This window comes from Hesperophylax consimilis, chromosome 31 (assembly GCF_061612785.1).
Source record: "Hesperophylax consimilis isolate HC1 chromosome 31, BYU_Hcon_1.0, whole genome shotgun sequence".
NCBI classification, from domain to species: domain Eukaryota; kingdom Metazoa; phylum Arthropoda; class Insecta; order Trichoptera; family Limnephilidae; genus Hesperophylax; species Hesperophylax consimilis.
In genome coordinates this window covers 4,075,364-4,098,488 of record NC_142866.1, presented here as the reverse complement: position 1 = coordinate 4,098,488, position 23,125 = coordinate 4,075,364, and the positions used below count along the sequence as shown (strand labels likewise).

At 33.9% G+C, this 23,125-nt stretch overlaps 1 protein-coding gene across 1 annotated transcript in view; it reads right to left on the bottom strand.

Annotated features, from left to right (window-relative positions):
- Positions 1 to 1,843: 1,843 nt before the first annotated feature.
- Positions 1,844 to 23,125, bottom strand: part of LOC149409353 (uncharacterized) — a 43,347-nt gene continuing 22,065 nt past the window's right edge. The window contains exons 13-17 of the mRNA XM_089649781.1: positions 17,960 to 18,132; positions 4,656 to 4,808; positions 3,746 to 3,866; positions 3,240 to 3,328; positions 1,844 to 1,877 (exon numbers count right to left, since the gene is read on the bottom strand). Coding sequence (XP_089505907.1) covers positions 1,844 to 1,877; positions 3,240 to 3,328; positions 3,746 to 3,866; positions 4,656 to 4,808; positions 17,960 to 18,132 — 570 coding nt within the window. The remainder of the gene's footprint in view (positions 1,878 to 3,239; positions 3,329 to 3,745; positions 3,867 to 4,655; positions 4,809 to 17,959; positions 18,133 to 23,125) is intronic.

Genomic DNA, 23,125 nt, shown 5'->3' with positions numbered 1-23,125 from the left:
CAATTAGGTTACTACTTGTGGTTGTCATAGGTTGATGTCGCAGGTTAATGTCACAGGTCAATGTCACAGATCACTGTCATAAATCAATGTCTCAGGTCAACTGACTCAAGATCATTTGAAGGTGTGTACCTTTCGAATAAGCGGTCACTTTGAGTCAGGCGATTTAAGCCCATTGATGTATTAGCCATTAGTCACTTATAGTCTAACGGAACTATCACGTCGACTTTTTGAGTATCGTAGTTTATTTTTTGGTTAGTTTCAGTTTAATTACCGGTAACCCAGGGGTCGCTTATTTCATTTTTATTTACAAAACGACGTAGGTTCACCCACCTCACAAGACAACAACAGTTCTGAGTCGGATATTGTCTGTTTTTTTAGTCTGGGGAGAAGTGTGCTCAGACATCCGTTGATGATGATAATGATGGCGAAGATCCGCTTGCTTCGGCACTGCTGAAAACATATTAATATATTTATTCCAGTTTAAATAATCATTTTGAGTAAATTTTTAAGTCTGCTTGTAGTGGTGTAAAGTTGCGAAATTGAGCAATACCAATTGCAAATTTGAGGAAAAAAAAATTGTTAAAAATATTGCTAATGTATTAGGAATCTCCACAAATTATTCATAATCCGGGTAAACGGGAAAAAAAACATTCCTTTAACGAATGAATTGATAGTTTTCCTGAACTTTTAGTAAAACATCAATGTATTTTCACGATCTCGGAACACGTGTTCATAAAAATCATAAAATTTTAGCATTTCATTATTATATACTTTCAAGACAAACGCAGGTACATGAACACATGTTCCGATATTATAACGAATTTCCTAAAAGTTTATCAAGCCTGCAATCCCGTTTTTAACGGAATTTCAAAAATAATTTAACAGCTTCTTAAAAAATTAGCAATACTCACATTTGTTTGTTTTGAAACTCGTTAAGGTGGACTTTTACAAAGCAACGACTTATTAATATTTTTTTAAATAAACATATAAAAAGAAAAAAGAGCGAATTTAGTTCTCTAATCCGAATATTTTATCATTTATTTAACGCGAATATGTGGAAAATTGTTAAGGTATAATATAGGAACAACTCATTTATTAGAAACATGGACAACATGGAGTGATATTAATTGTATGATAAACAACGTTAAAATAATTTTACAATACTTTTAAAAATATTAGAAGAAGTTGTTCAAAATATAAACAGATAAAGTCTACAAATGTCTTACTAATGGAAAAACAAAACATATAGGCAATCACTATTGTTATAAAGAGTATCTAAATACACAATTCCTACTGGTTGACAGTTATGACATCCAAAACATCACACATGTTTATAATTATAAATTAGTTGAAAAAAAAATGAGTATGTCAGGTGAATAGGAAGTACCTAAATTATTATATTAGATGGTAGAATTTTTTTATCCACATTCATAGTTAGGAAGCAGGATACCATGTTTGATTCATTTAGTTCAGTGTAATTTTTGAGTGGGTAGATACAATCAATGGGGTTTTTCACCATTCTATATATATTTGTTATATTAGCCCAATTAATTCGTGCGTACATGTGATGTAATTTGTTTATAAGCAAGTCTAATAAAATATTAATTCAAACAAAACACAAGCGTCTCGTGACCATTGTGTTTTGTTTGAAGAAAAAAATATGTTTTTTTACATTTTTGAAGTAATTGCATATGGTCCTGCTTCTTAATTGTAATTGTGTAATTGCTTACATAAAATGACAAGTTTTTTGCTAAAAAAAACACCGACCAATAACACACATCAAACAGAATTAATTCATATGGTTTACCTACATTAAAAGCTTACAATCAAAATCCCAGGCACCTCAGTCTTCATCGTCAGAACTCAGCAATAAAATGCTGTGTGATGGATGAAAAACAAACAGGTCATTTAAAAATATGATAAATGAAAATATTTGAAAGGTTAAAATATATATTTTTGACCTTTTGTGTCGACATTAGAAAACGATTCTCAAAACAAGTGGATTATATCTAATCCAAATCTAGCTTATTATTATTGTGATTTACGCCACTACAATTTTCACAATATTTCAATGCCGAAACTAATTCCTCTTGCAAATGATGTATGCATTATGCAACTATGTTTTAATGTCCTTAGGTAAAGCGGTGAGGATGTATTTGAAAAACTTGAACCCAGGATGAAATAATAGACCGACCAGCCTAAATCCAATCAAAGAAATATAAAAATACACATTTTACAACAAGCTTAAGCATGTCAGCAGAAAGAGGAACAAGCAAGAATGGATGCCATTGAAGCATGGTTTCGAAACTTGGATTTCAAAATTATTTGAAATAATCAAATTCCACAAACTATAAATCATAGTCACCGCTTATAAAAAATAAAATATCTGGGGATACTTGTATGGCAAATGAGTTTAAAACCATATTTGTCATAGTCTCAAGCAATCGCCGAAGAAGAAAATTAAACACCGAAACTTCAAACGGACCACATCAAGACGTTCGATTACCAAATAATAATTAAACCGACCTTGGTGTAGAACTAAAAATATGTCTTCTGGAAATCCCCTGGACACGATGTTCTGACTATCGACCACATATAACTAAGGGTTATATATTCCCATTATAATGTAATTCACGCTTATTATACCTGCAATTTTATCCAAAACCATTGTTATGCCAATTATAAATTGAAATTTCTTCTACTCAGTTATACTAAGCAAACATTATTGGCAACCATCACAGCCAGGGTATTTTAGAGCGTATTACTCAACTACCACAGAAAAACTCCAATAAACGCATACTTTATTGATCTTAGCAAAGATTTTGATTGAGGTTCTCACTAAAAATTATGGGAAAAACTCTCAGATTGAAACACTCCAAAAGTTGTTATCGACGTGCTATGCTAATGGCACAAGCAGCAAGAAAACTTTATACAGTGAGCAGGAAGCCTATCCAATCATACATATTAAAGAAACACATATCAGGCAAGAAGGAGCCAGGCCACTTTCACTCTTCAACGTATGACCTCAGTAGAGGTATATACAAAGAGGTAATAACATTGACTACGAGCTGACAACATGGTCCTGCTCTTTTGAACGGGCTGGAGGTTAATCGGCAAGCAGAATCAAATGATATGATTTATAATGATAATGCTTAGGAGTAGATATATACTTGTATTGAATGTGTTGAAAAATATTAGTGATAATATACATATTAGGAAATGTGTGTTCGGTGTATTACCTGGTAGGAATGGAGAGATGTTGCGGATCCACGAGCGGAGAGCCCGAGTAGCCTGCGGTTGGCGATGGTGGGGGGGCCTTTCCAATATTCTAAAATAGTAATTCATATATTAATATTATCATTTTAATGTCAGAGTGACTTCCCGCGCGACATGATGTGGCTTAGGAATGTAAATGTGAATAAATCGCCTTAACCAGACTACAATCTCCATCAGATCCTCGTGTTGTGAAACTAATTTCGGTGTCACTAACACAACTATAATTACACTATCAAGAAAGGTTCATTTATTTTATGGCGAGAATATCATAAACACTAGGCAATCAACAGTCAAGCTGAGCAAAAACTCTCTTGGGACGACCATAAAACAAATAAATTCGTACCTACTTCAAATACCTCTTCTTAAGTAGGTTTTGGTAGACCAACCACAGGGTATATTTTAAATTTGTTAGTATTATAAATGGGTGAAAGGAAAGATTCATTTTCAGATTTTCCACATTATTACGTACCGCCATCTTGTTAGGAGAGGGTGTTAAGCATGGACTGTTGTCGCGTGATATATTTCGACTCTTAATTAGTGGTGGATTTTTGATGGTGTTCGAGAATGCCATCCCTCGGCGCAAAGAAGCCCTGAAAAGTAACATAAATTAGTTTCAGGTTAATTTTAATTTTTCGTCTAATCCAATCATGCAGTCATGCAATTAAACCTTATAAAAATTTAAACGCAAGTTGGACTTTTCTCGCAAGGAATGGCAAATGACTATCAACACAAAAGTCATGTCAGTCTGAAACAAAAAAGAAATAATGTATGACTTACGTCATATTACTTATTATTGTGCTAATGGTCGAAGGCAGTTGCACTTGTGACGCTTTAAGTTGAAAGCTCTTTACATCATCGTACGAGATGATTGGTGTATATTTCGACCAATTTCTTAGGTCGTCATTTCTTGCGGCCGAGGTAGCTCTTCGGACACTTCGGACTACAGATCGGGTGAGTCGGCCCATTCTGTGAAAGTACAAAGGTATAATCTAGCTACTGGCTAAGCTAACTAACATATTGCCAATTCCATAACTGAGTTTAATCCATAAGCTTTTTGACTAATAAGCAAATCGTCCGCTTTCAAGCAAAAGTCACGCACGCAGATTTGGTTGTTCTTATATGAAGTGTGTGAATCTTGATTGAACGTGGATGATAGTATACAAATTATATTTTGTTTGTAGGCACAAAGCAACGTGAGTTATTCAAATGTTCTCATACAACGTGCTTTTTGGGACATGCTCCTTATAATTTAAGATTATTGGTTTCTACTTGCAAATGGTGATTAAAGTGTGAATTTTCTATCATAACTACAGCGTTTTATAAAATAGCGAATAAAATCTATTAAATTTAAAATATATTTTTTATTTAAAGAAACAAACCTTGTAGGACTGGATGGCGGGTAACTTGTCCCCCTTGACTCAGGACTAAGCTTTTCAGCCGATTTGCTACCAATCCATCCAGGGTTGTTGGGCTTTAAATATGTTTTCCTTGGTGGAACGTTCAGGCAGACCTTGGAAGGGGAATTTCCCAAGCTGAAAATAAAAATATAAAACAGTAATAGAATCTGCATAAAATAATTACCAAACCATGCCTACTATAGCTAGACCTCTGGTAAAAGAAGGTGCCCAGATGCACGACTACTATGCGCGTAAAGGGCATGATTTATTAGTAGCTTACTGGCTTTCGTTGGTGGCTTGCCCTATTCAATTATCCAATTACTTGAGGCCAGGCAAATCATAACACAAATTCTATACTTTGCCTAACTAAGTCAGGAAAAATAGTCCTCGAAAGTGTTGAAAAGACTTGCAGGAGATCCAGTAACGGACAGATGAAAATTTGAAAATAAAAGTTCGCCGGAGCACATTAAAAACAAAACTTTAAAAAAAACAACAAAAAAGTGAAATCTGTGCCAATTTGGAAGAGTGAGATAATGAAGTTATTAGCTTGACTACTACTGTGTTAGAGATAGACGGCAATAAAGAGTGCTTTATATACAGTATTAGGGGAGAGTCTGTTAAATTGGACCAATTTTCGGAAAGTAGTAAATTTATTGGGATTTCATTACATTTACGGGACTTCAAATATACTGACATGGAAGGTGCGTTATCAGACTACAAATGCCGTTTATTTTTTTATATTAAATGTTAACAGTTATTTTATTAAAAATATTTTACTTCATTTAGGCATTTGTTCCAAATTAGCCGACCGGTTTGTTAAATTGGACCTGTGGGTTTTGTAAATTGGACCTAAGATTATTCTATTGTTAGAATGTAACCTTATTGACCTAAAAAATAAACATGAAATTAATAGCCTAACCTGACCCAACCCGCCTTACTAATATTACCTAATGTATTGTAATACGAGAGAACGCTTTATTTTTTGAAGAAATTATCACAAATATCTGGGTTGCTTACACAGGTTTCGTGATGCCATTTATGACAATGCACACATTGCACCCAGTCTACTTTTGACCCTTGCTAATCAAAATAATCTTCATTGCATATACCGCATGCATTTTCCTTATTTTCAGATTGTAGGCTATCAGAGTCGCCCAACACAATTTCTAACTCAGTATCTGAATCACTGCTGCTGTTGTATTTATTGGGTTTAATTGATCTTCTTTCCAATGCCTTAACCTTTGAGCAATACACTGCTTGCAGCTTTCATCTTTTTCTTTTCTTCGATTCCTACACATTTACTGGTTTTGTTAATAGGCTCCATTTTTGTTCTCTTACCTAGACGTTTCTGAATAGATATTGCCAAATTATTACTTATAAGGGCTTGGTGTTAATATAAAAGTTTTCTAAGCACCACGCGCCTTTTCAAACATACACTGTTCCAGTGTTGGAGATGGTTCACTAAATCATTTTCAACTGCTTCTGAAAATTAAAACTGTTGGTCGTCCTTTATAATAATAATAATAATAATTGGATAATTTGTAGAGCGCCGTTTTTGTGAAAAATCACCTCAAGGGCGCTGTACAATTTATTTCCTAGGATCTACATTTGTTATTTAGACCAACTGTGCCAGCACGAGGTTCGTCATCCGTTCAGGCATGTGTCTGCCGCCAATATAGCGCTGACATGTGTCTGCTGCCAATAAAGAGCGCTGACATAACATCCTCACATAGACAAAAAAACCTTGGCAGCACCGCTGTGACGCTCGACGAAGACAGAAGATGGAGACTCTGCTGCAAGAGTCCTAGGTAGCGAAGGAACTGTACCAGCTGCTGCAGGGTGAGAGACTACCCCGTCCACCAACTGTGCCAGCACGAGGCTCGTCATCCGTTCAGGCATGTGTCCGCCGCTAATATAGCGCTGACATGTGTCTGCTGCCAATAAAGATCGCCGACACAACATCCTCACATAGATAACAGACCTTGGCAGCACCGCTGTGCAAAACCACCTCATCCTAGTCTACCTTAGTCTCTCCAGTCACCTCCCAGCCTTTCATGCTACCTAGTGCATCCTCTCGACCCTTTCAGACTCCTTCCTGGCTCCAATACCTAAATAAAATCCAGAAAAAAAAAAACAAAAAATCTTTCTATTGTCGTGATCCGACGATTTCACACCTCTGTCTCAGACCCTTAGGGCTCGCTTATCGCAGGCTATCATAAGCAAAATCTTGAACCAAAGTCAAAGTGAATTTTATGTGTGTCATCTGTAACAAAATACATGAACAGAAACAGAAAATAAAAACAAAAACTTTAAACAAAATATGGCTTATTTATCATGTATATTATTATGTGGGTTCCAGACAGGAGAATTGTACTCAAGTTGACATCTTACATAGGCAAAATATAACAATTTAATACACTTTATACTGTTCAAATTTCTGTTAATCCTAACATTTTTAAGCCCTTATTAGAGATTTCTGTTATTTTAAATGTCAAATATGAGAATCAGCATTTATAATAAGTGCACACAATCTTATAAATTTACCGAGTTTGCGATAATATTATGTATTCATATGTCTAATGTCTACGTTCCCCAATCTGCAATAATTACATATACGTGTTACGCTCTGCTTCTAATATCAATATTGCTTATACAAAACGCTTGCTTATTTTTGAACATAAAATAATATTATTTATCCTTCACATTCTTGGTTCTTTGAAACTAACCTAAAGCCGCATTTAGACGGGAGTAAAAAAAAACACCATGGAGTCTGTTTTAAAACAAACCATTAAAAATGGTCGTGGTGAGATTTGGTACACATTGACATCGTCTGTATTTTGTCATAAAATTGAAGTTGGTAGGTATAAAGAACGTTTGACAGCGTCCATGGTCGAGGGGTAAGACTCTCGAAAACAAATCCGTAAGTCGCGGGTTCAAATCCCGACTAATAATTAATTTGCGTTGCTTCACAATATATACTATAGCATATTTGCTGTACTTTGAAGTAGAAGATACTTTCAGTATCGCCCTGGTAACCCACCACCATTCAGAATTTAAATATTGTTTGAAATGACTTTAGCTATGTTTGGTGCATCGCTGCTTCCACATCTTGCTATTTCTCTCTCCCCAAAGTTCACCATCACAACATACCCAATTGGGGATGCCATAGTCTCACTGGCGGTTAGAAGCAGTTTGAACTCTTTTGCTGAATTCACATTTATAAAAATGCATTTTTCAAATTAGTTTTTCCAAACTGGTTTTGACACCAAATACACTTATTTATTGTCATAAATAAGTGGTGACTTTTGTGTACCTATTTATTAAACAAAATTAATGCTATAGAAATGAGATCCCTGAGGAGCACGTGTGGTAAAATCATGCATGATCGTGTGAGAAATGTGGAGATCTGCAAAGAATGCAAGGCTGATAAGCGTAATGACGAATAAGGAGAATATATTACTCAAATATGAATTGTAGAAGTCGGGGACGCCCGAGGAAGACATGGCACGATCAAGTGAATCAGATACTTGTATCAGGCCATTTCAAGAGTCTAATAGAAGAGTATGATATGAGGCAAGGAGTGTGTGCAGAGACGGAGTATTGGTTTAGTGTGGTGGTCCGTTCTTCCGGTCCGGTGGTCGTGCGGGGAAATGGCGTGATGGTTAGTTAATTAGTTAGTTGTAATTACGTCATAAACACCACGAATTCAATTTGTTTTAGTAGGCTTTGGAAACTGAAATTTTAAGGTATAGTTAGAGTCAAAAACGTAATTAAAAGACTAATCTAAGTATACCTAATATTGCATAAAGACACGTGATATTTTCATTAGGTAACATAGCTATTTTTTTTGCATATCGCATAACTCGTAAATACTCGGTCGCAAGAAGAAGTATACAGGGTGTATCGGCACGTACCCGACAAACTTTAACCAGCTATTCCTTAGCACATTTGGAGTAAAAAATGTTATGGGCACTTTGCTGTCCGGTAACATTTTTTTTTAATAAATATTTATTATTCATATTTTCACCACATGTCACCAATGTTTTATCCTTTGTCAAAGTTTGAAAACCCATCTGGCAATATTTTGTTCGAGTTTCGTTGAATAATGTACTACGTACCTACGTTGGCGCGCTTTTACAATCACAACGAAATGGCACGGCACCATTCGTCTCATTTTTAACTATTATTATTTAGTGTGTGCGAAAGAGCGAAGACGCTTTTCGACATACTTGCTTATATGTATACCACAATGTTACTGTTAAAAAACTACATTATATCGACTTTAATTCAACTCCATATCTCATTCCGGTGCAGAGATATTGCGTTAAGAGGAAGCTACAAGCCAAAAATCTGTATATTCTTGTTTTACCTTATATTGTAGGTAATAGGCATTGAAATTGCTTGACAAACGGAGTCTAGAAACGTTCGATTTCAAGCAGAGAACTAGTTTTTATTTATTTTGTAAATAATTTTATAAGATAGCAAAAAAGTAAATCAAGTGAAATTGTCACAGATAATTTTAGCAGTTTATATTAAGTAGTTTCCTTTACGCGTTCATACATTTTAATGAAAAAAAAAAATTTTTTGTATTTTAAAATTTATATTTTTTATTGAGTAATTTATTTTTTGTTTGTATTCTAATCAAGCGAAACGATAGGAAAACCTTCAATTTATCTAAAGCATATTTTTTGGTATTTATAATGTACACCAATTCGTTATAGAGTAATCAAAATAGTGATTTAACATTAAGCTTCGCCTTAAATATTCCATTGGGCGTCCCAGACTCCTACCATTCAAACCACTCTCTAAACACTCCTGGCACTAATAAGAACAAAATTTTATTGAAAATTGTAGCTATATCAGTGGACTACTATTCGAGTTTTGCGAACACAAACATAAGCAGGCTGACTTTTTATAATATACTAAGATGAGTCTAGCTGTCGTGTACCCGGCGTTGCTCACAGACAAACATGCATATAATAATATCTGCACATTATAAACAGTACGCCATTAAAATTCTGCATTTAAAATCCACGCGACTGAAAATTAAACAGCAATCCGGTATTCCCATTTTGTGCGATATAGAATCAGCACAAAATGCTTCATACAAAAAAATTAAAATATCACATGTTATCGGAAACTTATGCTAAATTAACACTATCCTGGCGCGCCGCGATGTTCGATGCCACGTGACCTCCGGAGATTTACAGATGGCGCGTCCGACCGGTCTTTGGGCACAATAAGGAAGTTAAATGTTATTTATTATGATATGTTTTGGTATTAAACATTTAAAACCTCCAATTTATCTAAAGCTTATTTTTTGGTATTTATAATGTGTATTATTCTAATCTAGATGCCTCTTTAAAGTTGGTTTGGAATTTTATAAACACGGGCACATTCATTCAAACCAACATGTTCATTACGAAACGCAAATATTGCTTGCCTTAGGTATTTTTGTGTCCATTTGTAATAATGTTTACTATCCGCCATCTAAAATAAATACAAATTTAACTGCAGTCACAATTTATTTTCACTTATAGCAGCATCGGGTAAGATAAATTGGACCGGTCCGATTTGCCGAACTCACAGTGGTCCAATTGATCGAACTCTTACTTCTTTCAAACAATTTTTTTTATCAAACACAATCTACATATTTGGATATTCAGGTTATTGCGGGCATAAAACTATGAAAATTACCGAGATTAATATGAAAAGATAATCAAAAAACGTTAACCATGGTTGCAGTTAAGGACGTATGAAAGTTTTCCAAATAATATTACATCGAAGCAGAGAGATTTCGTTTTGTCCCTGTCACTTCTGTTAATTCTTCTTGAATGTGATGCCGGTCGGTAAGGCAACATTAAAGTTAGCTGCGCAACATTCAATATTACCAGGATCAAAATATGTTTTGTAGTTTCGTTAATTTTACGCTGGTCCAATTTAACGACCGGTCCAATATTTCCTACCCTCCCCTATGTGTTCACTCATTCTCTCGTGATGTCCAGATTTCCACCAGCTCAGACGTTACCTCGCTATATGCAATTCTGATAGTATTAATACTCCAACGTCTGGACGGTGTAGGCCCTCTGATTGGTCAAATTTAAATTGTCTGTTTCGGTTAAATTCCGCTAACTTGAAAATTAACACGATTTGAAAATTCTGATAGTATTAATACTCCAACGTCTGGACGGTGTAGGCCCTCTGATTGGTCAAATTTAAATTGTCTGTTTCGGTTAAATTCCGCTAACTTGAAAATTAACACGATTTGAAAATTATGACACGATTTGAATATTAAGACACGATGCTCATATAATTTTTGGATAATATCGAAGAAAATATGTTTTAGAAAGTTCACAATCCATTGGATTAATTACATTACAGTAAAAATTATCCACAATTACGTATTGAAATTTGACGTTTATCATTATTCACGCGAAAGACACATTGTTCAGTGCTGCCAGCGTATATCGATTTCCAATCAATGCAAAAAGCCTTTATAGCCAGTTAGTGTCAAGCAATGTACAATGTCAGTGTAATTTTTTAAAGTTAGATATAAATATACAAATATATAATTATAAATATAATATATTTAAATCCACCATTAAAAAGCCGGCTGCTAAAATAACCAGTTCCACTCGATACTTAAATACGTAATTAATTATTTTTTGATATTACAACATGCGCCACCATGAGCTGTCAATGTTTGATGTGTGTCATATGTGATAATTATAGAATTATTGACGTGATAACCAAGAAATTTGTTCACAAACTACCTGTGAATCGCTAAAAAGAAATATTTTGTTTTCAGATTATTATTTCAATTTAATTACTATGGCTAAAAGGAATGTGGACAATATTTTATCAGAATTGGTCGAATTTCGGAATGTTCGAATGAGAGGGAAATTTACCAAGCGAAGCGATAGTAGTGTATTCTTGAAGTGTGCTCAATAATCCTAATTATGTGCTTCTAGAACAGAATTATTTCGGCGTCATATAAAAAGGTAAACTGTTACATTCTTGCTGTCATACTGGAAAAATAATACCACAAATTTTAGCTTATTATCCAGCACCGAATTATTGACAGGAGATTGTAGTCAATCTAAAAACTTTAGGAATTTTATTTGTCAATACAAGAGTTCTAATAGATTTGCCTCATTTGAAGCGCAAATAGCTAATATCCCAGGTAATGGTCCATATTGTTTAAAAATTTCTGGTTAGGTTTATCATCTCACTTCCAGAAGTATACAAGTTGCAGGTAAAATACCTTCCTATGCTCAGCTTTATCTATACGATCCTGATGAGGCTGTTAGAGTGCGTATGAGTCATCCATCTAATGCCGATTGCTATAAAAATATAATGCAAATAATTGATAGTGAAATACGCCAAATAAGCCCTCATCAGTATAAGAAACTAAAAGAATCTGTCGAGGAAGAAGAAATACGCATTGCGGCTGAGGGTTTGCAGGTGAGAGATATACGTCTATTATTTACACGTTCATCAGAGGTAAAATGCTCCAACCAGTTCTCACGATATCGCCATGGTATACGTAGCAGACAGACGGGAATTTGCCATCGGGTATAGATATCGCTGTTTAACCTAAAAATGTTAAGGACTTCAAAGGATGGCAACTTTATCAAAGCATTTAGATCCTATGGTTTTCCCACTACTATTTCCATCAGGTGAATGTGGTTGGACCCCCGGCTTTAAGCATCATGCTGATTTCTGTACTGCTCAATGTCATACTGTAACTGCTATGTAGTTTTATGCAAGTAAATTAGCAGTGCGAAGAAACATATTTAATCCAATCCATTATGCGGGTAAACTTTTTCAACAGTATTTAATTCATGCTTACATTATTTATCTATTATCATTATTTATGAATCTGGTCGCCTAGATTACATTAGGAAAAACCAACGACACCTCAGAGTGGAATGCTATCAAGGTTTGCAAAACCATGTAAGAAATTTAGCCACTGATAGAGGAGTATGTGCAGGTAATACAGTCATTCTTCCATCTTCATTTACTGGTGGACCACGCCATGTGAATAAACTTTATCAAGTTTCAATGGCTATGGTACGTAAATTTGGTCGTCCTGTCGTCGTCATAACTTTTACATGCAATCCCAAATGGCCAGAAATACCAACCGAATTGGAACATTATCAATCGGCCGCGGACAGGCCTGATATAGTAGCCAAGGTTTTCCATCTAAAAGTCAAGGAATTTATTCATGATATGACTGAGAAACATGTTTTTGGAAAGGTAATTTGTTGGGCGTATACAATTGAACAGCAAAAAAAAGAGGACTACCTCATCTACATGGTGTGTTTACACTTTGCAGCGAAGATAAGTTGTATACAGCTTCTGATATTGATAATGCCGTATCTGCAAAACTACCCCATCCGAAGAATTCGGCTTTGTACCGTATTATTTAAAAAAAAAAAAGTGGGTGTGTCAAGCCTACGCAAGACAGAAGTGAAACTTCTAGTTTCAGCTGATGCTTGGCGTGGCGCAGTTTGCTGGTGTCTGAGAGAGAGGAAAGAAGAGAAGAGAGAGAACGTTCGTGAGCGGCTCCCCCACCTCAACAAGGTTTCACTTCAAAAATGCCACAGCCGAGAATCGAACCTCGCTTAACTGATTGAAAGCCAACCACGCTGAGCACCAACTGTAAGCAAAGCCGCATAAATTGATTATATTATGTAGGTTCTGAAAATATGAGAGCTTGTTATGTTTTATAATGTTACCTACATCACACCCAAAATATAATATATTTTTAAAAATAATGTACAATGTACAGAAATAGAATCCCACACAAGATCGCGTAGTGCGCTCTAGCGAACGGATATTTTATCAGAGGGAGATAGTTTTAATTTTTTTTTCTGTAAATTATTACATATTATCAAAATAAATAAATTAATTAAATAAATGTAATACAATTATCATAATATACGGATTAGATAATAATTTTAATCCAACACAATAACGCAAAGCGCGCTCTAGCGGAGTAATGTTTTATCACAGTGAGATAAGTGTTTTTATTATTTTGCAATATTATTTTCTTTTAAAAAATGTTCTGACCTACTAAAAAATAAGATATTGAATGAAAAAGGCGTTAAAAACAAAAAAATAATGTGCGATGGCCGAGAATCGAACTCGGATCAACTGCTTGGAAGGCAACTATGCTGACCATTACACCACCAACGCCAGTTGTCGGGATGAGCTAAGAAGCATTTATATGTTACTTCAAAACTTTGACTAGATCAAATGAACTTTAATCGGTGGTGGGGGTACCCGCATTTTCGTTTCGGTCATGAGTCGGTTTTACTCCGGTCCTCGAAATTGCATGACGCGCGTAAAGAAGTTTCACTTCAATAACATTCATGGACCATGTGGCGTACTTAATCCAAGGTCAGTCTGCATGGTAGACGGTAAGTGCTCTAAAAAATTCCCCAAATCATTTAAAGATGCTACTGATAATAATTCCGCAGGCTACCCAGATTACAGGAGACGTGATAATTTTTCTGAAAATCACGTTATTCGGGATATACGTATCGACAATCGATTTGTTGTTCCATATAATGCATTCCTTAGCAAAAAATATGATGCTCATATTAATGTTAAAATTTGTTCCTCTTTGGATAGTATTTATTTATCTATACATGATCAATCTCACTTAATTTTACTTCTGGCTTTACATTTACCCGACAGCCAATCTGTTTATTTTGTCTAAATAAACCTAAAATAAACCTGTTCCTCCCTCCCCTCTGGGCGGGAGGAAAAGGCTCTCAGGGAAGCATCTACAAGGAACACCTCTTAAACAGCGTGGTTCCAATTTAATCTTCAAGATATTGAGGGACGCTCTATTCTCTATCAAGATGTACCAAATAACTATGTCTTTACAGCTGGTAAAAAGTGGACGAGGCGACAGCGGGGAGGCGGAAACATCATTGGATGAATACCTTCAATTTCTCCTAGAAATATAGAACTGTATCATTTACGGCTGATTCTTATAAAGGTGGCTGGAGCTACATCCTTTGAATCTTTGCGAACTGTTGATGGCAATTTACTATGTAGCTACTTGTCATGATGCGGCGCGTGAACTGAAGCTCATTGATGACATACGAGAATGGTCGCAGTATGACGGAGGCTTCATTGTATTTGACGCCTAAAATTCTTAGACATCTATTTGTTTTAATTTTAATACAATGTATCCCTTCAATCTTCGGCTGAAGATTTTTTTCATCATGGTGTTGCTGAAGAAACAGCTATTAATCTTTGTCTTTTAAACATACAGGATATTCTCATGAAGGAGAATTCATCTTGCAGAATGCAGGGCTTACCTGAACCTGATGAAAGTTGCAGTTTTGGACAAGTATCTGATTTTAATGTAATTTCTGAAAACACTTTAGGTGAATTGATGGCTGCCAAACTCAATGACGTACAACTTCAAGCATATAATTCTATTTTGAATAAGTTTTTTTCAAATGAAAATGATGACAATAAATTTTTCTTCATTGATGGCCCAGGCGAAACAGGGAAAACATACCTTTACTAAACTTTAATTCACACTCTAAGACGAAAAGGTAAAAGAGTTTTATCAGTCGCTTGGACAGGCATTGCAGCACTCTTGCTTCCAGGTGGGGTAACGTGTCATACTGCTTTTAATTTACCCCTCAATTTACAGGACAATACAACATGTAAGGTCACATCAAAGAATCGGAAAATTATAATGGAAGCAGATATTATAATATGGGATGAAGCACCGATGACAGGTGTAGCTTTAGAAGTAATTGAGCGTACTATACGTGATATCATGGGAAGTGATTCTGTCTTTGGTAACAAAGTTATTGTTTTGGGCGGAGACTTTCGTCAGATCCTTCCAGTGTGTTGACGTGCTTCACGAGGACAATTAATTGCCGCTTGCATAAAAGCAGCACACTTTGGTACCATTTCAAAACTTTTCAATTAAAAACAAATGTCAGAGCTTTAGAAAGTGAAAATATATTTTCTAAATGGCTTTTGGACTTGGAAGATGGCAAACTTCCTTTTGTAGAAGGAACATTAGAGTCATCTGTGCTTATTCCCAATGTAAATATTTGTCAAGATTCACTATATATACGGTGAGACACATACAACTGCTGATGCCTTAGGGTTGAGTCAACGTACCATATTGTGCCCCTAAAATAGTCATGTTTATGCAATCAATGAGGATGTACTTCAACGGAAAGCGCCCCTGAGGTGATATCTCACAAAAGCGGTGCTATAAAAATTTCAGCTGTAACTTAATTCAAGCCAAAATCATTACAAGGAACAGAAAAGGTACAGTACATTTCATTCCTAGAATTTAAAACACTTTGTCGGATGTTACAATATAATTCAATATGTGCAGGAAACACTTTCCAGTCAAATTAAATTAAATAAATCTCAAGGACAAACTTTTGAACGGGGTGGACTGTTACTTCCTGAACCAGTATTTTCTTATGGACAGTTTGAGCGCAGTCATCGTTATTTATACAAATTCTGACTGATTGGTATACGGATAATATTGTTTATAAAGAGATTTTTTCCTAATGAAAGTGTATAATATTTTTTTTTTTTTTTTTATTATTATTGATACATTTTTTTTACAATATTTTATATTTCAATTTAGTAATGTTGGCCTCACTGGGTTGTTTACCCGTGCTGAGGCCCCCATGTTATAATTTAAGAATTTATACATTTAAAAAAAATAAAAGAAAAGAAAAACAACATTAAAATAAAGATAAATTTAAAATAAAAAATAAAGATTAAAAATTAAAATATAATTATAACACTAAAAGAAAAATATCAAAAGAGAATGTAAATCGGCATTTATAATGATATATGTGTTTGTGTGTGTTGTGTGTTTTATATTTTTTTTTGTGTTGCGTGTATATGTTTTATTCTTTTATGTTATAGTATTTTGGTAATAATGTCTTTTTGTTCTTTAATCCATTTTTTTATTTTGTGTTTGAATTTATTTTTATTTTCCTCAATTTTTGTTTCAAGTGGAAGACTGTTGAATGCTTTAATAGCGTGGTATTTATGGTGTCTTTGTAGTGTTTACCGTCGGAGTTTTTATGTTTTCTTTGTACGCTTGTCTGACCGGTCTATTAGTGATATTTTGTGTTTGTTGGGGTTTGTTTTTTTGGTCGAAAATGTAGTTTAGTAGTGTTTTAACATATAATTGGCGTATATCAAGTACGTCACAGCTTTTAAATATTTGGTCTGTGTCGGTTAGTTTATGTTTTTTGAGTATTACCTTTAATATCGTTTTCTGTGCAATTTCTATTTGAGCGATAGCTGCGTTTGTCGCTCCTCCCCAAGCAATTATTCCATATTCTATTATTGATTGGCATAGTGCATAATATATTGTTTTCAATTGTTTTATTTTATATATGTTTCTTATGTTTAGGAAAATGTGTATTGTTCTGAGGAGTCTATTTGTGATTTGTTTGATGTGATGTGTCCATCTAAGATTATGGTCAATTAGGATTCCTAGATACTTTATTTGTTCTGTTCTTTATTATGTTGTAGATTGTAAAAAATAAAAGTTTAATAAATTGTACTTGCTTAAAAAGTTTTGTTTTTTGTGTCCCTTGAAATGAAAATGACTCAATTTATCCCACCTGTAAGGTTTTCGCGAATTAAGAGAGTTTTGGTGTATTTACTTTGACAATCGTTAGGTAAGAGCGTAATATTATTTCACCCAAATATGTAGATTTTTAGGACTTATCCCAATAAAATAATTCTTAATATATTTAAAAAAAATGTAATTACTTTGACAGTCTTTTGGTAAGAGTATATTATTTTACCAAAGTTATATGTAATATTGTAATATGTTGAAATTTTTTTATTTTCGAATTACATATAAATATTTTGCAATTTAATTTCGATTTAAAAATTAAATCATTTCGGTGGTATGGAAGAGGAAACATTTTTCTCATTGACGAGATTTATGTTGGGGTGAGGGGTGTTTAATGGTGCAGAATGTCTTTCTATTATATATCTACCCAATGATCTAATATCTACCTATTAAATGTCATCACATAAACTGGGCGAAGCCCAAGTAAGTGCCGCCCGCAGGGCCTAGCAGCAAAAACCCGCGGAGCGGGTTTTTAACTGCTAGTTGTTACTATTATCATGTGTTAATAAACCTGCTGTAAAGTGAAGTGCCCATTTTAAATATTACACTCTCAACATCTAAATGACAGGGAGTAAACTAAAATTAGGTTATTTAGGTTAGGTTAGGTGAAGTGTCACACATTTACCTGCACTGTGCCGGGCTCAGTTGTCCCGAAGCCAAGTCGGGCATGCTCTGGCCGAGGTTCTGGTGAGAGGTCTGTACGCTCAGCGTATTTGGAGTTGGTGTGATGCACGCCGCCCGCGGCAGGCTGACTATGGGAGGCCGGTGTCCGCTGCGAGCTCGAGGAGACAAGATTACCTGATAAAAGGAAAAATTCATATGAAAAAAAAAGTTTTCCCATCTCTGTTTGACCGACGTACTGAATAGGTGACCAAGCAACAGAGTGAAAAAAATATATTAAAAAAGTTGTTAACAGTTTGAACTCTATTTTATTTTTATTATTATTTTTTTTTAATTTAACAAAATAGGTAGACCAACAAAGCTGTCACATGCCAGCTTGTCTGCAGGATCCACCGAATCAAAATATCTTAAGTCTATCTCTAAAACATTGTATGATTATGTGTACATGAGTAAGTCTTATTTCTAAGTAGGTACATTTCACAGATTTTATTTTATTGCAGACATTCGCAAAATATATTTCTAACGAGTAATTGTAAATACATTATATATTTAATGCACCTCACTAAAAACAAAAGTTTGGGAATTTACATTAAAGTGTTCAAAGGTACATGGATTGATCATTTATTAACCACAGCTTTATGATTTTAGGGCAGGGTCTCTCATTATTCACAATTTGTAAGTTTTTATTTAGTTTGTTGAAGATCACAGGTACCAAGTATTTAAGAGTACGGCCTCCATATTTATTTAAAATTCGAGGAGTTTTTAGCCCGTTTCCTCCTGTAAATCTTGTGTTGTGACCGTGTACCAGTGGTTTTTTTTACTTAATTACATAACTTCTCATACTTGACGCTGCTTTTACTACGAGTATGTTTTCATTAGTTATTAGATAAAAATGACTCGTTTGCATTACACTTGACGGACTAAAGTTATTATAAGTTTAGGTGGGGATATACACATTATGTATGTATTTATACATATACTTATAGTTATTTATATAAATATATACTTTATGAAATTTATTTTTTTACACCATTTTCATTAAATTAATAAATGACAGCCAACCAGTTTTCGCTTATCTCAAGCTTCGTCGGGGCTTATTATACTAGCTCAGTTAATATTATTTTTTGGTTGATTACAGTCACTTTATTAAAATTCGTATACAACCACGATTTCTTTTAAGTTTAGCTATTTAGTTTTACATACTTTAAGCTGATGATCATTCCCAAAATAGACGCGACGCACTAATCCATCCGTTGAAAAAAATATTTTGAATATCCACGTATGATGGTCAATGTTTGTTCACTAAACGTTTCTTATTTCGTTGAAAACACCATAAACTTAATTTTGGTGTTTTTTGGTTGTTTGGTATAAGAAATGAAACAGTCCTGAAAAGTCCTGTAAGCTGTACCTGCACAATACCTGACTCACTTTTTCCAGTTATTCTTGGATTATTTGGAATAAAAAATGTAAATGAAATTTTTTTTTTCGATGAAATTTTTTCCACATTTTTTCAATCAGCATGGTGCTATATGCAAGGAAACTAATTTTAAAAAGTATTTCTTTTACTGGAGTCAAAGCACTTGAAAGTATGTCAAATAAACTGCTGAAAACACTGTCCTGGCGTTAAAAACCCATTTTATAATACCTTACCAGACTGTTGGTCTATTTCAGATTGGTTGTCATTTAATCATCATCCCTCATCGCTCGATGAAAATAACAGTCCAAATTGATAAAATTATGCAATTTACTTATATTTCGATGAAAAAGTCATATTTTACATTTATTTCTGCTAGCGCTGCGGTGTCTAGAAAAAGGAAGGCTTAAGCGGCTGATTTAGCTCCCTTAAATTTTATCGAGGAATGCCGCACATAGCGACGATACAGACTGACTGATATGCCGGGCCTATATAGTAGTTAATTTTCTCAATAAGATTATGACATATACCATCTTTCTCACATGATGAAGAAGACTAAGGACGGGTTGTTTCGGAGAATTTGAACAATTCATCAAATTTCAATGTTCATTTTCGGGTTCTGTGTAAGTCCTATTCAAGTTTTGTTAGTGAATCATTATATAATAGTTGCTTTATAGAACTGAAATAATAACAGAACTTGAAAAATCTTTCACAGAACTTGAAAATAAACATTGAAATTTGAAGAATTGTTCAAATTCTCCGAAACAACCCGTCCTATAGTATGTTGAAATCAAATCAAATCAAATCAAATCAAAAATTATTTATTGTAAAATTAAAATTACAAAAGGTATAGCTTATGGGTAGACCCCATTTCTTCCAGCTAACCACATTTATTTAATTACAATGTTTATACAGATAAAATAACAATATACCAATGTAAAAATAAAAAAATACAAATATATATACCAATAAAGATAGGTGTTTCATTTACGTGAGGTATTCACTCAACGTGTAGTGACATTTATTAACAAGGAAAGTGTTTAGTAACGATTTGAATTTGTGTGTATCTTGTATTTGTTTAATGTTATGTGGAAGGTTGTTATATACTTTAATGGCCATGTAGTATGGTCCTTTTTGGAATATTGTTTTGTTTGCTTTTGGTATTAGTAAGTTTTCTGTGAGCCTTGTAGCGTATTTATGTGTTGAGTTTTTTAGTGGGAACTTGTCTGTAGATGATCGCACTAACATGCATAACTCCAATATATATATGTCTGTGACTGTCAGAATTTTCAGATTTTTAAACATAGGTCTACATGAATCTAAACGATCAGAGTTTGTAATTTTTCTTATGCATCTCTTTTGTATGATGAAAACATCTTTAGCGTTTACCGAGTTTCCCCAAAAAATAATACCGTATTTTATTATTGAGTATACATAACCATAGTATGCGGCTATTACTGATTCGGTGTTTAATATTTTTCTTAAGGTACCCAGAACATAAGAAAAACTACTGATTTTTGCTACAATTTTTGAGACATGTTCTTTCCAGTTTATGTTAATATCTAATTCCATTCCCAGTAGTGAACAGGTTTGGGAAGGTTCGATAATATTATTATTAATGTTTACATTTATATTTATAGGTGTAGCTTGCACTGGACAAAATTTTAAAATTTGGGTTTTGTTTGTGTTGAGTGATAGATGTTGCGATAACAGCCAGTTTGCTATTAATTGGCAAGTCTCGTTAACTTGTTTGTTAAATTCGTCAACGTCTCCATTACATTCAAACAACAAAGCGGTGTCATCAGCAAACATTGAACATTCTGTGCCAGCAATTATTGGAAGTTCGTTTATATAGATAAGGAAGAGTAGAGGCCCAAGAATGCTTCCTTGTGGCACACCCTTGTTTATTGTTCTCCATTTGGATTCTACCATGTAATGGACCATTTTTTCATTGATATTTGAAATTTGAACTTTCTGCTGACGATTTTTTAAGTACGATTCAAACCATTTTAATGCTAGACCTCTAATACCCACATGTTCAAGTTTAGTTAGAAGAAGCTCATGATCAACATTGTCGAATGCTTTTGAGAGGTCGAGAAAGATACCTACAGTTTTTTTACTAATATTAATATTTTCTAGAATTTTGTTCAAAAAATTGAAAACTGCCTGTGTTGTTGAACGGCCTTTACGGAATCCAAATTGTTGTGGACATATTATCTCAAAGTTTTCGAGAAAGTTATAAATGCGATTGTACATGGCTCTTTCAAATATTTTTGAAAAGTTTGGTAATAAGGATATCGGTCTGTAGTTTGAGATTTCCTGTTTAGGACCCTTCTTATACAAAGGTACAATAATAGATTGTTTTAATTGTTCTGGGAAGGTTCCTGATTCAAAAGATTTGTTAATTAATATTTCCAACGGGTAACTTAACGCTTCTGCACATGCTTTTATAATTTTTATAGGGATTTTGTCAGTGCCAACACTGCTTTTATTTTTCAGTTTTACGATGATTTTAATAATTTCCTCCCTGTTTACAGGCGTTATAAAGAATGATCGCGACTGTTTGTTTTTGACTGTTTTGGCAGATTGTGGATGTAGAGATGTATTTTGTGGTGGTGGCGGTGGTGCAAAGAAAATGTTAAATTCATTTGCAATGTTTTTTGGTTCTGATACCAGGTTATCATTTATTTTAAGACAGATTTTTGGTTTAATTTTAGAATTAGAATTATTTGAGTTCTCTTTTATTATGTTCCACGATGTTTTGGTTTTATTTTGCGCGTTTTGAATTCGTTTACTATTGTAATTCCGTTTAGCTACCTGTTCTACTTTACTGAGAATTTTTTTGTATTGTTTGTAATTGTTTATGATTGTGAGGTCATTTGTGTTTTTTTGTTTCATGTATAGATGTCGTTTTTGTTTAATAGATATCTTAATACCAGTCGTTACCCAATTTATTTTGCGTTTTTGGGGATATTTATACTGTTTAAAGGGGAAACAAAGCTTCATACCATTATTTATTTCATTAATGAAGTATTCGTAGCTGTCATTAATGGATTCAAAGGATTTCAGTGGTTCCCAACATATACACGATATGTAATTGTTAAAAATGTTTGTGTTTTCTGTGTTAAATAATTGTTTTTTTATATACCACGTTTGGTTTATATTATATTCTGTTTTTACGTGCATTAACTGTGCCATATGATCTGATACAGCTAATTCTGTGACTTCCCATGTGTAAGAGCTTTTTGATATATTTGTACCTATATGATCAATTATACTTTTTTTATTTCCTTGTATACGAGTAGGCTTATCAATAATCAAGCGTATGTTGTGAGATTTTAGTGTGTTTTTGAGTGAATCTGCGTTTTTGTTCTTGTAGCTTGTATCAATATTTAAGTCACCGCAGAGTATTATTTGTTTTTTGTTGTTTTTGCAAATTTTGTTTAATAATAGTTCAAGTTGTTCAAAAAAAATATTTATATCAGAGTCATTATAGTAAACTGTACAAATTATCATTTTAAGCTTTGGGATTTCAATACCAACACATTCAAATACAAATTCTTTCGTTATTTGTTTAACACTTTCTAGTTCTGTAAAAGCAATGTTTTCGTTTAGGTAAATGCAGACACCTCCATGAATATGGCTCTGTCGACAAAAAATTGAACCTAATTTATAGCCCTTAAAATTGATAGATGTCGCTTCACCCTTTTGTAACCAGTGTTCGCTAGCACAAAAAACGTCGATATTTTTTTCACA